Source organism: Candoia aspera, chromosome 2 (genome assembly GCF_035149785.1).
Source record: "Candoia aspera isolate rCanAsp1 chromosome 2, rCanAsp1.hap2, whole genome shotgun sequence".
Taxonomy (NCBI): Eukaryota; Metazoa; Chordata; class Lepidosauria; order Squamata; family Boidae; genus Candoia; species Candoia aspera.
Window position 1 is genome coordinate 16,608,767 of NC_086154.1, and position 12,029 is coordinate 16,620,795.

Below are 12,029 nucleotides of genomic sequence, written 5' to 3' on the forward strand. Positions count from 1 at the left end.
AGTATTGGCAAAAGAAGCTACTGGTTTGGGATCTGTGGTGCAATTTCATAGAACCATGGAATCATAGAGTTGGAAGAGACCCTCTGGGTCCATCCCCATCTGAGACAAATTGCTGTCCAGCCTTTGCTTGAAACCCCCAATGATGGAACATTTCCTTGCCTTCCTCTTAGCAGCAGTTTAGACAATTTTTGCTCGTTTGCTTTTGTCTTCAAGTCAGACAAGTCCATGCAGCTGTCTAGGCAACGTCTTCTAGGTGTCAGCACTAGACCATTCGAGCATTCACACAGTGACAGTCAGGAGCCTGGATTCCTTTGACTGTTCAATGAAGCGAAATGGCTAGGACAGAGGTAAAGCTGCGAATGGAGAGTTCCCGCTAAGACATACATTTAAAACTACATTCCCTTGTCTGCCTCCCTTTCCCACGAAATCATGTCACCCCCCTCCCACCCAGGTGGTGTTCCTGCTGCATCTCTAACCACTGGCCTTGATGTGCCGCATCATAAACCTGCAGCCACAATAATGCAATTCACACTCCATCCCAACACCCCCTCCCATCCGGCGACAGAGAGGCTAAGCCATTGATAAGGAAGTGATGGAAGATGCTCCGATAAGGGGTTCTGTGAACGCTTTGATCGGAGGAATCTGACACTAGGCCTGAGAGGGAGTGACTGTCTCAAGGCCACCCAGCTGGCTTCCGTGCCTGAGGCAAGACTAGAACTCAGGTTTCTCTGCTTCTAGTCCAACAACTTATACACTAGACCAAGCTGGCTTTCAGTCTAGACTAGCCTTTCCCAACCTTTTGACCCTGGAGGAACCCATGAAATATTTTTCAGGCCTCAGGGAAGCCTGCATATTCAGGCTCAAATATAGGCCAGAAGTTACAAAATTATAATACTTGTTTCATGTGTAGATGTGGATTTCAGCAGTGCCGCTGGTTCTCAGGAAGGAGGGAGCACATTCCAAGGAGGGGGACAAGATAAGAGGAAACGTAGTCCAGGAGGCGATTGTGGGAAAACCAAGAGGTTCAGAATGGCCCCGCCCTAGGGCCTTCCCAGGTTATTTCCCCTTGGGTTAGGTAGAGTTGCTTTAGTCTGGTAAGATTTTGTCTATAAAGCAAATAACTGAAGTTTTGGCTGGACTGATTCTTCGTCGTTCTTGGGCTGGGCCTGACAGTAGGCCTGTATATATGCATCAACAGTGTTCTTAAATTAAAAATAAAGAATGAAACTTATCTCTTTAATGTGAAGTTGCCCAAATTTGAAATATTTTTTTTAATAAATCGTGATGTCCCAGGGAACCCCTAGGGACCTCTCGCCGAACTCAAGGGTTCCATGGAACCCTGGTCAGTATCTTCCATATGTAACCCTTCTGTGCAATCTGTATTGGACTTGGTGAAGTGATAGGTGGAGCTGCTGGAAGTGAGCACATGATAAACCATTTTTCAAGCACATAAGGTATTCTTTTCTTGACGTTCATTGCTGCAGAATATGTTTGCTGCTCTAGAGGCAGAGGAGACAGATGATGAAGAGGAGGACCTCACTGAGGACAGAGAGACATCCAAACAGGACAGCCAGTCGGTAAGGACCCAGTTCTCTATGGTGGAGAACAAATCTGCTGGTTTAAGGTACCTTCCTCGGTGCTGCCCCTTCTTACCTAGGATGGGGTAGGGTGGGGTACTCAGGAGGAAGAGCAGGCCTCAGGAACATGGCCTCCCACAAGGTGCTTCAGATGTCTGAATGTTCCAGAGCTGACACTGCTGCCGTCATTCTCCACCCATGTCGGTCATTAACTGGAATAAATTACTACGGGTGTACAGGATCATGGGAGGACTGGGTTGTTTTTTTTTATTATGAAATGGTTTTTATGAGCCTCTGCTCTTTAAAGGTCCTCAGTTTCCCCAGAATGCCAAAAAAAAAGAAAAGAAAAGGAAGGGGGACTGTGTTAGCCCTTTCCATTACAGGGACTCAGAGTGTGTTTCATGGCTGCCAGATGGTTTCTGGGGCACCCAGATGTAACAGGCTGCGGCGTAGCCAGTTTGCCGCCGCTGCGTGAAGTTCCCGATTTTCTTCCCTGGTTCTTGCTCTCTACACCATAGAGCTTTCTTCTGGGGAAGGACTCTCCTCAGTTGTGCCAGAACTTAACTGAGCCGGGCCGTAAGAAAATGTCAGTGGCAAACAGTGCTGCGGCATCTTGGGAGGGCACTCTGGGAACTCCCCCAGATCCCTGAAGGGCCCGCCTTGCCTGGGGTGCTCCTCCCTGCTGCAGAGCGCGTTGAGAGAGATGAGCCGGTGGCCTGTGGGCCTGGGACTTGCCCCGGAATCCTAGCAGTGAATGTGCTTCCTAGTGAGACTGGAAGGATGCAGAGAAAGGTCTCTTCCCTCTCCCAGGACAAGCCACTTGTGGTCACAATAGAAGTTGGAACAAGCAGGTCACCCAAGTAGCCTGTTGAAGTAAGGCTGAGCCCCGGAGATGAAGGGATGGGGCTTATTCTGCATCCAAGTTCCAAGGATTTCATAGTAAGGCCTTTTGGTTTCCTTCCACGATAACCTTTTGCTTCCTCTCATCTCTGTAGACATCGGAGGAAGAAGAGGAGAAGAAGGAGGACGATCCCTATGCACACCTCAGCAAGAAGGAGAAGAAGAAGCTCAAGAAGCAGGTTAGTGGAGTAGGCCAGCTGCTACTTCTCCTGTGCCTTCTGTGACTTGGCTTGACTACAGCCGTAGCACCCACTCCTGTATACTTCCAGCAGCTTATTTTCTTCCTCCCTCCGAAGTTCTGTTTTAAGGGGTTTATGAAAGCCCTCGTACAAGGGAAGGCAGAAATAAATCTCACTGCAACTGAGATTGGGAATAATCTCTATGTGGTGGAATCTACCCAAAGTAGATCTTGTAGGATACTTGAAACTGTAGTAAAAACACGCATCTCTGTGTTTCTATACAGGTAGTCCTCGCTTAACAAACACAATTGGGACCAGAATTTTGGTTGCTAAGCAAGTGGTCATTAAGCAAATCTGACCCGAATTTACAACCTTTTGGGGGGCAGTTGTTAAGCAAACCACGTGGTTGTTAAAGTGAATCACGTGGTTCCCCATTGATTTTGCTTGCCAGAAGCTGGCTGAGAAGGTCAAAAATGGCAATCATGTGACCATGGGATGCTGTGCCGGATGTAAATGCAAACTGGTTGCCAGGTGCCTGAATCATGATCACATGACCATGGGGATGCAGCAACGGTCGTAAGTGTGAGGGCCGGTCGCAAGTTGGTTTTTCAGCAGTGTCCTAAGTCCGAACCATTGCTAAACGTATGATTGTTAAGTGAGGACTACCTGTAGTCTCCTTTCCTCATCTGATGGGACTTAGGAGGTGTGTCTCTTCTGTTTTGATGCCTCCTTTCTGGCATGAGCCCCCCCCCTCCTCCCTGAGATATGAATGCCTCTGATCTTGTTAGCCTTCTGGAAAGCTTTAAAAACGTGTTGTTTGCCCAGGCATCGGGTCAGGACAATAGATGAGCCTGTCTTCTGGAAGGTGGAGGGTGTCTCATTAACTCCAGCCATTTGTTGCCTGCCACATCGGTTATAGGTTTCATTTCTTTCGCTTTTGTCTGGCATTTTATTTATAATCCATTGTTCCCTGCTTGGTTTATACTGGATGTACATTGCCCGGTGATGCAGCTATGTGAGTTGGGCAGTTACATAAATCTTACGAAGAAATAAAAGTATGGTACGTTTTGCTCTTTTAACTTGACCTCCAAGCGAGTTTGTCTTAGAATAGGCAACTGACCCGACTGGGCCTTTCTTTGCTCCGTCAGCTGGAGTACGAGCGACAGGTGGCAACCTTGAAAGCAGCCAACGCGGCTGAGAACGACTTCTCGGTGTCCCAGGCAGAGATGACCTCGAGGCAAGCCATGTTGGAAAATGCCTCAGACATCAAGGTACCTCGGTCTCATTTCCCTCTCCGCTCTGCTTTGCTCCTCTAAGCGGCAGCTCTTCGGCGTTCTCCATTTCTCTTGCCGAGTGTTTTGCACCAGCTGCCTTTTATTTCACCCTCTCAATGCGGTCGTGACTCAAGAGGGAAGCTGAGAGGATCGTGATATTTTGGAGAGTGGTAGAATTCTGCAGATTCAGGATTATAAATAAATAAGGTTTGCCTTTTTTTTAAGGATCTTTTTTTAAAAGAAATGCTTTTAAATAACTTCCTGAAAATCGACAATAATAATTGCTCATTTTTCTCAGTCTGCTCCTGTAAGAGTAAATGCAGGTAGATTGTGACATCTTTGCTTAGAATGGTGGTGTCTCGCATTTTGTCGCAAGTGTTTTCCAAGCTGTTCCCAAAAGTAATGAAAGCAATAAAATGCAATCTTGGAATAGCTGCTGAACCACCAGAGTTAAAAAGCAGAGCCAGTGGGTGAAATAGGTTTAAAAACTCAAAAAGCTCTCTAATGTCCTTCATTTCCTGTTATAGCTGGAGAAGTTTAGCATCTCAGCTCACGGAAAAGAATTGTTTGTCAACGCAGACTTATATATTGTAGCTGGGCGCCGATATGGCCTGGTGGGCCCTAATGGGTAAGTGTATCTTATTATAATTATTAGACAAGCGTTATGATGCCTCCTGTACAGAAGTACTGTGAAACAGTTTACAAATTAAAAAAATACACCCTAACAACATAGTGAGACCTTGTTTTAGTGGACTAATCGTGGGAGAGTAGGTTCCATTAACAAATATCTGTCAGGTTGGAGAGCCCACAGAGATTTTCATCATTTTTGTAATGTTTTAATTACACATTTGACAAGCAGAAATGCAAACGACTCCTCCAGCATTTGTACAGATGAGGTGCGGAAGACGAGAAGGGTCTTCAGCAGGCATCTGGAACGTTTAATAGGAGATGCCTCACAAATTCCATATGGGGGGGTTGTTTGTTTGTTTGTTTGTTTGTTTATATTTCAAATTTCTATCACCGCCCATCTCTCCCGAAAAGGGGACTCTGGGCGGTTACGTCTGTAATCTCTATTGCTTTATTTGATTACCCCACCATTTGAAAAAAAGTTCTGATCCTATCTTGTCCAATACTAATTTCCTAGAAAATAGTATTAATTAATTAGTTAGTATTAATTAATTAATTTCTAGGAAAACCATTCTGAACAGGGAAGAGGGTAGATTGTGTTTATCTGCTTTCACCTTCCCCACCCCAAAATACTTGGGAGTGGCATTGATGGTCATCTCCACCGCCTCTTTCATCTGCTCTCTGTCCTTCTTTTCAGGAAGGGCAAAACCACTTTGCTGAAACACATCGCTAACCGGGCCCTGAGCATCCCTCCCAATATTGACGTGCTGCTCTGTGAACAAGGTAAAGGAACAACAACAACAACAACAAAAACCCCGGCAGCTCTTGGGCTCATTGATCCCTTCTGCGTTCATTCTAGCCTTCTCCGACTTGGTTTCCTCCAGAAGGATTTGGGCTAAAGCTCATATGTTGCTGGGCTGATAGGATTTGTAATCTAGCACAGTTGGAGAATACCTGGTTGTAGCATGCTGGTTAATCTGGTGTTGTTTGTTTTAGGCAGAGAGAATTTTCTGTTTAGAAAATTAGATCAGTGTTTTTCAACCTTGGCCGCTTGAAGATGGGTTGACGTCATTCCCAATGCTGGCTGGGGAATTCTGGGAGTTGAAGTCCACTCATCTTCAAGTGGCCAAGGTTGAGAAACACTGCTTTAGACCCTTGTAACTCCGGAAACCAATGACTGTCTGGAAGTTGCTGAACTAAATCCTTGTTTAGGCGTGATAGGAAGCTCAGATTTTCTGATTGATTGTCAGATCTCTTAGCTGCTGAGTTTCCCATCTTTTGATGATGTTAAAGTCCACAAGCAGATAATCCACTAGAGGTGGAAGACAAGCCTATTGCTTGTCCTGTAATGCCACCCTATTTGCTATTCCAGAATTCAGCAAGAATATTTTTTCCTTTGGTTGAAAAGTTCTTGGTCCCTTCATACGGCTTCTTTCCGTTTCCTCCTCCTCGCCTTGCTCCTTGCAGAGGTGGTTGCAGATGAGACTCCAGCTGTGCAAGCTGTGCTGAAGGCTGACACCAAGCGACTGAAGCTGTTGGAGGAAGAGAAACATCTGCAGGCACAGCTGGAGAAAGGGGATGACACAGCAGCAGAGCGCCTGGAAAAGGTACTCAGGAGCCATGACCAGCTTGTTAGACTTGGTGTGGGGATGGGTGGTCCATGATTCACTTACGCAGTTCTGGAATTTTACCTAAGTAGATCATTACCCTGCAGGGACCCAAGCATGCCTTTAGATCAGATCCTCAAAACCCAAGCATCTAAAAAGAACATCTGTAAAATCATCCCTTTCTTATGGCAAGTTTTAATCTGGGTTGAATCCTAGCAGTGATTCAGATCACATCTCTGACCACAGTCTTGCTCTCAAAGGCTTGGAACGCACACCACACACTTAAGCTGGGTTAACAACTGGTCTTTGCCCAGACCAGTCACGATGGCCTTTTAGCAGAATGTGCTTTTAACACAATTTCAGTACGCTACAGAAACCCAGCTTTTGGCATACTGAAGTACCAACTACCCAGCCTTGGTGTAGCATGTTATGTGAACCCAACTGAAGACTATGTGAAACATGCCCAGTCTTTTAATAATGTTGATGATAATGTTGGCTTTCACTGGGGTTGGAGTATTATAGCTACTGGCCCTGCTGGGCCTGTTTGGTGCCTCTGTGATGAAGAGGCAGGGTGCCTCTCAACATCAGTTGCAGGGATATGAACTGGAGAGAACTTTTGTTGATAGCACCGTGGGCATCAGTTGGACTGCTCTGGGAAAAGGATGCAGGACCAAGTAGTCCAGACTATCCCAACCTGGTGTCCTCAGATGTGTTGAGACTGCAACTCTCAGAATTGTCTAAGGTTTTTAGAGAATTAAATAGGAAATGCTAGTTTCATGTAAGAATCGTTCTCCATCCAATCCTAACCCTGACCTCAACTCTAGCATCCAGAATGGGCTGAGGTTCTTACGCGCCCTTCCTATTTTCCATTGCCAGATCTATGAGGAACTGCGGGCTACGGGAGCAGCAGCAGCAGAGGCCAAAGCACGGAGAATCCTGGCTGGGTTGGGCTTCAACCCTGAGATGCAGAATAGACAAACCAAGAAATTCTCAGGGGGCTGGCGCATGAGGGTGTCCTTGGCCAGGTGATTGTTGAAAGCAGGAGATCAGCCAGAGGGGTGGGAAATCACAAGGTGGGAACCCCTTCAAAGCAATCTACCTGCTTCACCACTCTCATACTAGTCCATCCTAAGCTGGTTCCCTCCAGATGACCATGTTGGCTGGAGATGATGACCCCTGCATTTTAACACATCTGGGGAAGACCAGGTTTGGGAAGCCTACTGCTAGATAGGCCAATGTTTGGACTTGGTAAGAAGCACCTTCCCCAACCCCTGTTGGTCTTCCTAAAAGTTAAGGGAGATATTGTCTTGGTTTACAGTGGTTGGGTTCGCATGGCAACCAAATCTCAAGAAACCATCTTATGGCTTCGCATCCAATCTGTAGCTTCCAAACCGGGTCTGAAAAAAGGTTAAAAGACCCTAATACTGCTTTGTCATTAAGTGTTTGATGGTTGTTGATAACATCCAGGGCCTGTGGGTAGCCATTTGGGAATAAATGACTTAGCTAGATTGCCCTGAGTGGATCAAATGTTCAGACTCAGCTTAAGAAAGCTTTGTTAATTCACAGTAGTAATAAAAAAGGACCATTGCTGAAGTGGATTGCCATTAATTTCCTCTTCCTTGGCGTCCTCCTCTTTGCTACCAACTTCTGATTGCAACTGAGCATGCATTTGCTAAACTATTCTTTCCTTCTTGCCTCTAATGCTTTTCTTCTCCTCCATCCCTGCCTCTCCTTAAATGAAGTGCTGAATTTCTTTTTGGCTGGTTACTGGATGTAAGATTCTATAGCATTTCTCCTGTGTTGCTTCTGCTCAGTGGGGTATCAATGGCCTTTGTGCTCTGCTCCCTCACTGCTTTTTCTCTCTCCTTCCTTGAGTCTGTTACTCCTAGAACAACCTCTTTCCCCCTCTATTCCCATGAAGCAGAAGGTCCCTTCTTAACCCAGGTTAGGGAGTCCCAAATATCAAGGGGCTTTCTTTTCTCACATAGTCCCTGCTACTCAAATAGGTAGTTTCCCTTAATGTGCTCCATAAGAAGTAGAGGCTTTGCAAGTTTATCCCCCCCACAGATATTGGTAATCATTTCTTTCTCTCAGAGCCTTGTTCATGGAGCCCACGTTGCTGATGCTTGATGAACCTACCAATCACTTGGATCTCAATGCAGTCATCTGGCTTAATAAGTAAGTCACTAGCTAACCAAGCTGGGGAAGAGAAGGTCAGTTGTTCTGGCTTTGGGGCTCCTTCAAGTTATGGGACATTGTTATGGAGCAGATAAATATCTTGGCAAAATCCCAGAAGAACATACCAGTAGTCCTCGCTTAACGACCATTTGTTCAGACTTACGATGGTGCTAAACCCAACTTGTGGCTGGTCCTCGCACTTACAACCATCGCAGCGTTCCATGGTCATGTGATCATGATTCAGCCGCTTGGCAGCCGTCTACAACCGTCGCAGCATGCTACAATCACGTGATTGCCATTTTTGACCTTCCCAGCCAGCTTCCTGCAAGCAAAATCAATGGGAAACTATGTGGTTTGCTTAATGACCATGTGATTCACTTAATGACCACTGCAAAAATGCTCATGAAATTGGGTCAGATTCGCTTAATTGCATTGCTTAGTGACCAAAATTCCAGTCCCAGTTGTGGTTGTTAAGCAAGGACTGCCTGTAGTAAGGATGTATGTGTGGGCCACATTTTAAATAATCTGTTAACAAAGCTTCTTTTGTTCTCATCTTTTGTTTCTCTTAATGACCCACAGAAGTGGCTCCAACAGCCTATAAAGAGATTGTGTACACATTTGCAAAATTTATTTTGTATAATATATTTCATGCAATCTTCTGTTTTATTAATTCATTTTCTATCCCGCCTTTCCATCCATTAGCAGGCTCAGGGCAGCTATTAGCACAATTCGATAACAGTATTTAAAAACAAAAGTATATATTTGAAAAATGTTTAAAATATACAAATGCTAATAGCTAGCTGAATGAAACAGAAATGATGAAATGTGTCCATTAATTATTCAGAGGGGTCTTTTCTTTAATGTTACCTGTGCCATGTTCCTACTTACATTCTCCGTAACGTGCACAGATCTCAGACTGAGAGGAATTAGTTAGAGTTATTGAAGGCAATCTTGGTGTAGTACGGCCACTCCTTGTTTAGCAACTACCTTAGTTAGTGACCATTCACAGATATGACGGTAATAAATGGTAATAAAAAATTCATTTTCCGGCCAATGCGTGCATTTAGACCAAATTTCATGCGCCAGACAGCAAAAACCTTCAGTGTGAAACTGATTAAGGTCTGGTCAGTTTCAGGCAGCAGCTGAGGGTTCTAATCAACTAATCAAGGCCACAGAGCTGAGTTTGTTAACTTGACCTTAGCACTTTTTAGGGACACACTGCACTGTGGAGAAAAGCAGCTCATGAAGAGAGACAGCTTGTTTAAGCGATCTCTTTGCCCTGCAAGGGGGCAAAAAAAGAAAAAAAAACGGGTCGGGCAAAGGACACTGTACAAGAGAACCTTTACCTGAACGAGAGGGCAGCAACCAGTGATCGTTGCAGTGTCTCTCTCTCAGTCACATGTTCACTTAGTGACCATTTCATTTAACAACCAAGTCAATGGACCAGAATGCAGTCACTAAACAAGAAGAGGGTGTAGTAGTAGTTGTAACTATTATTATTATTATTATTATTATTATTATTATTTTAATCCCCTTCTGTTCCTCTTCTTTTAGCTATCTCCAAACATGGAAGAAAACCCTTCTCATTGTTTCCCATGACCAGGGATTCTTGGATGATGTGTGCACAGATATCATCCACTTGGACATGCAGAAGCTTTTCTACTACCGGGGAAACTATAGTGAGTGGTGATAAGGGTAGGGGAAGACGGCTTTGTGATATAAATCGAATTAAATAAATAAATAAGGTGAAAAATACAAGAACAAGGGAGCACAGCTGGCAAGCACATAAAGTGTGTAATTCTTGGGTTCCTAATTTGGAAATCTATATCCATTTCAAATCACAAAGTTCAAATGTTTGATTTTAAAATCAATTTTAAAGAAATTTTTTACAATGACACGCCCGTTCTTGATCAAAGGTTTGAATTGCTGGGTCTTTTTGCTGTGTGGGAAAACGCCCGGTGTGCCAAGCTGCCATGCTTCAGATATTGATCCAGTTCCCTGTAACAGTTCTTAAAGCTGCTGCATGTGATTTACACATTTTTCCTGCTTTAGGGCAAGAGCCCAGGGCAGCATTTAATGTTTCGTTTCTCCCTTGCAAGATAGAATGGAAGGGGGTTGTTGCAAAGATGGCAGAAGACCTGGCGTATGGCTGCTGGAAAGATCTCCGGGATGCAGCTGTTTTAGGGGTCACCTTAACTTCAATGAGTTGCTTCCTTCAAAGAGCTGTAATATTTTTTTTTTCAGACTTCTTTGGAAGCCTGAAGAATTAGAGGCTGCTTTAAAGAATAGGTTCTGGGCTCATGCTTGAGTGAGGTTCAAAATACTGTTTCCAAATATTTCCCAGCATGCATGGTCGTAAGCAAGCCTCATTATGGGCTCATCAAATCTACCTCCTTGCCAAATTTTCTTGCATTAGTCCCAAGTCGAATGGATTGACATTCCAGAAGGGGAAAGGAAGGGACTGCAATGGATGAAGCAAGCTGGATTTGGATCATAAAAATGAATGACAGGTAGTCCTCGACTTGCGACCACAATTGGAACTGGAACTTCTATTGCTAAGCGAGACAGTTGTTAAGTGAGTCGTGCCCAATTTTATGACCTTTTTTGCTTTGGTTGTTAAGTGAATCACCACGGTGGTTAAGCAAATCTGGCTTCCCCCACTGACTTTGCTTGTTGGAAGCCAGCTGGGAAGGTTGGAAATGGCAATCATGTTACCCTGGAATACTGCAACCATTGTAAGTGTGAGCCATTTGCCAAGTGCCTGGATTTGATCATGTGACCACAGGGACATGATGATATTTGTAAGTGCAAGGACCGGTTGCAAGTCATTTTTTTCAGGCTGTCGTAACTTTGAATGGTTGCTAAACGAATGGTCATAAGTTGAGGACTACCTGTAAATATATTTCAGAGCCAAAATGATAATCACGGGCTTCAGATCTTTAGATGCCTGAAGTCATGGTCTTACAGGGAAGGGAGATCTGAAGTGGCCGGGCATGCACTGAATGTGCTCCTCGTCATTCTGTTCTTTGGCTCTAAGCATCAATCTTTTCCCCTTGACTCGGATTGATGGCTTGGGGGCTTATCTTTTTTTTTTTAAAGGTAGATTTATTTGTTTTATTGCAGAGTCAGGGCCAACCACAGATTAACAAGCAGAAGTCTGCCTCTTCCCCTGTTCAATGATACCAAGCTGTACTGCGGGGTGGGGATAGGGAAATAGGCTCACCTCAGTGTCGTATTTTGTCACTTTTCCTGACAGTGACTTTCAAGAAGATGTATCAGCAGAAACAGAAGGAGCTGCTCAAACAGTATGAGAAGCAAGAGAAGAAGCTCAAAGACCTGAAAGCCGGGGGAAAGTCAACAAAGCAGGCAGTAAGTGCCAAGATATAGGACCTGCCAGCTCAGAAATGTTGCGCAATTACAGTCTTCTCCTCTTCACTAAAGTGGCCTGAGGAAGCAGGACGATTATGCTGAATTAAATCTGCAGAACTAGATGCTACAGTATTTTCCCATTCTGTGGATATCGAAACTACGATACAGGTAGTCCTCATTTAGCGACCACAACTGGGACCAGAAATTTGGTCATTAAGCGAGCAAAGTGGTCGCTAAGCGAAACCACAACTCTACTTATGATCTTACTTCAGCTTTCATTTGCTTTACAGACCTATGAAGGTCGTAAATGTGAGGATT

General features: G+C 44.6%; 1 protein-coding gene across 1 annotated transcript in view; it reads left to right on the plus strand.

Annotated features, from left to right (window-relative positions):
- ABCF1 (ATP binding cassette subfamily F member 1) overlaps nt 1-12,029 on the plus strand; it is a 32,835-nt gene that overhangs the window by 13,116 nt on the left and 7,690 nt on the right. Inside the window, exons 8-17 of the mRNA XM_063291327.1 lie at nt 1,485-1,577; nt 2,573-2,656; nt 3,805-3,927; nt 4,458-4,558; nt 5,255-5,340; nt 6,025-6,164; nt 7,041-7,189; nt 8,259-8,342; nt 9,897-10,021; nt 11,599-11,711. Of these exons, the coding sequence (XP_063147397.1) occupies nt 1,485-1,577; nt 2,573-2,656; nt 3,805-3,927; nt 4,458-4,558; nt 5,255-5,340; nt 6,025-6,164; nt 7,041-7,189; nt 8,259-8,342; nt 9,897-10,021; nt 11,599-11,711 (1,098 nt within the window). The remainder of the gene's footprint in view (nt 1-1,484; nt 1,578-2,572; nt 2,657-3,804; nt 3,928-4,457; nt 4,559-5,254; nt 5,341-6,024; nt 6,165-7,040; nt 7,190-8,258; nt 8,343-9,896; nt 10,022-11,598; nt 11,712-12,029) is intronic.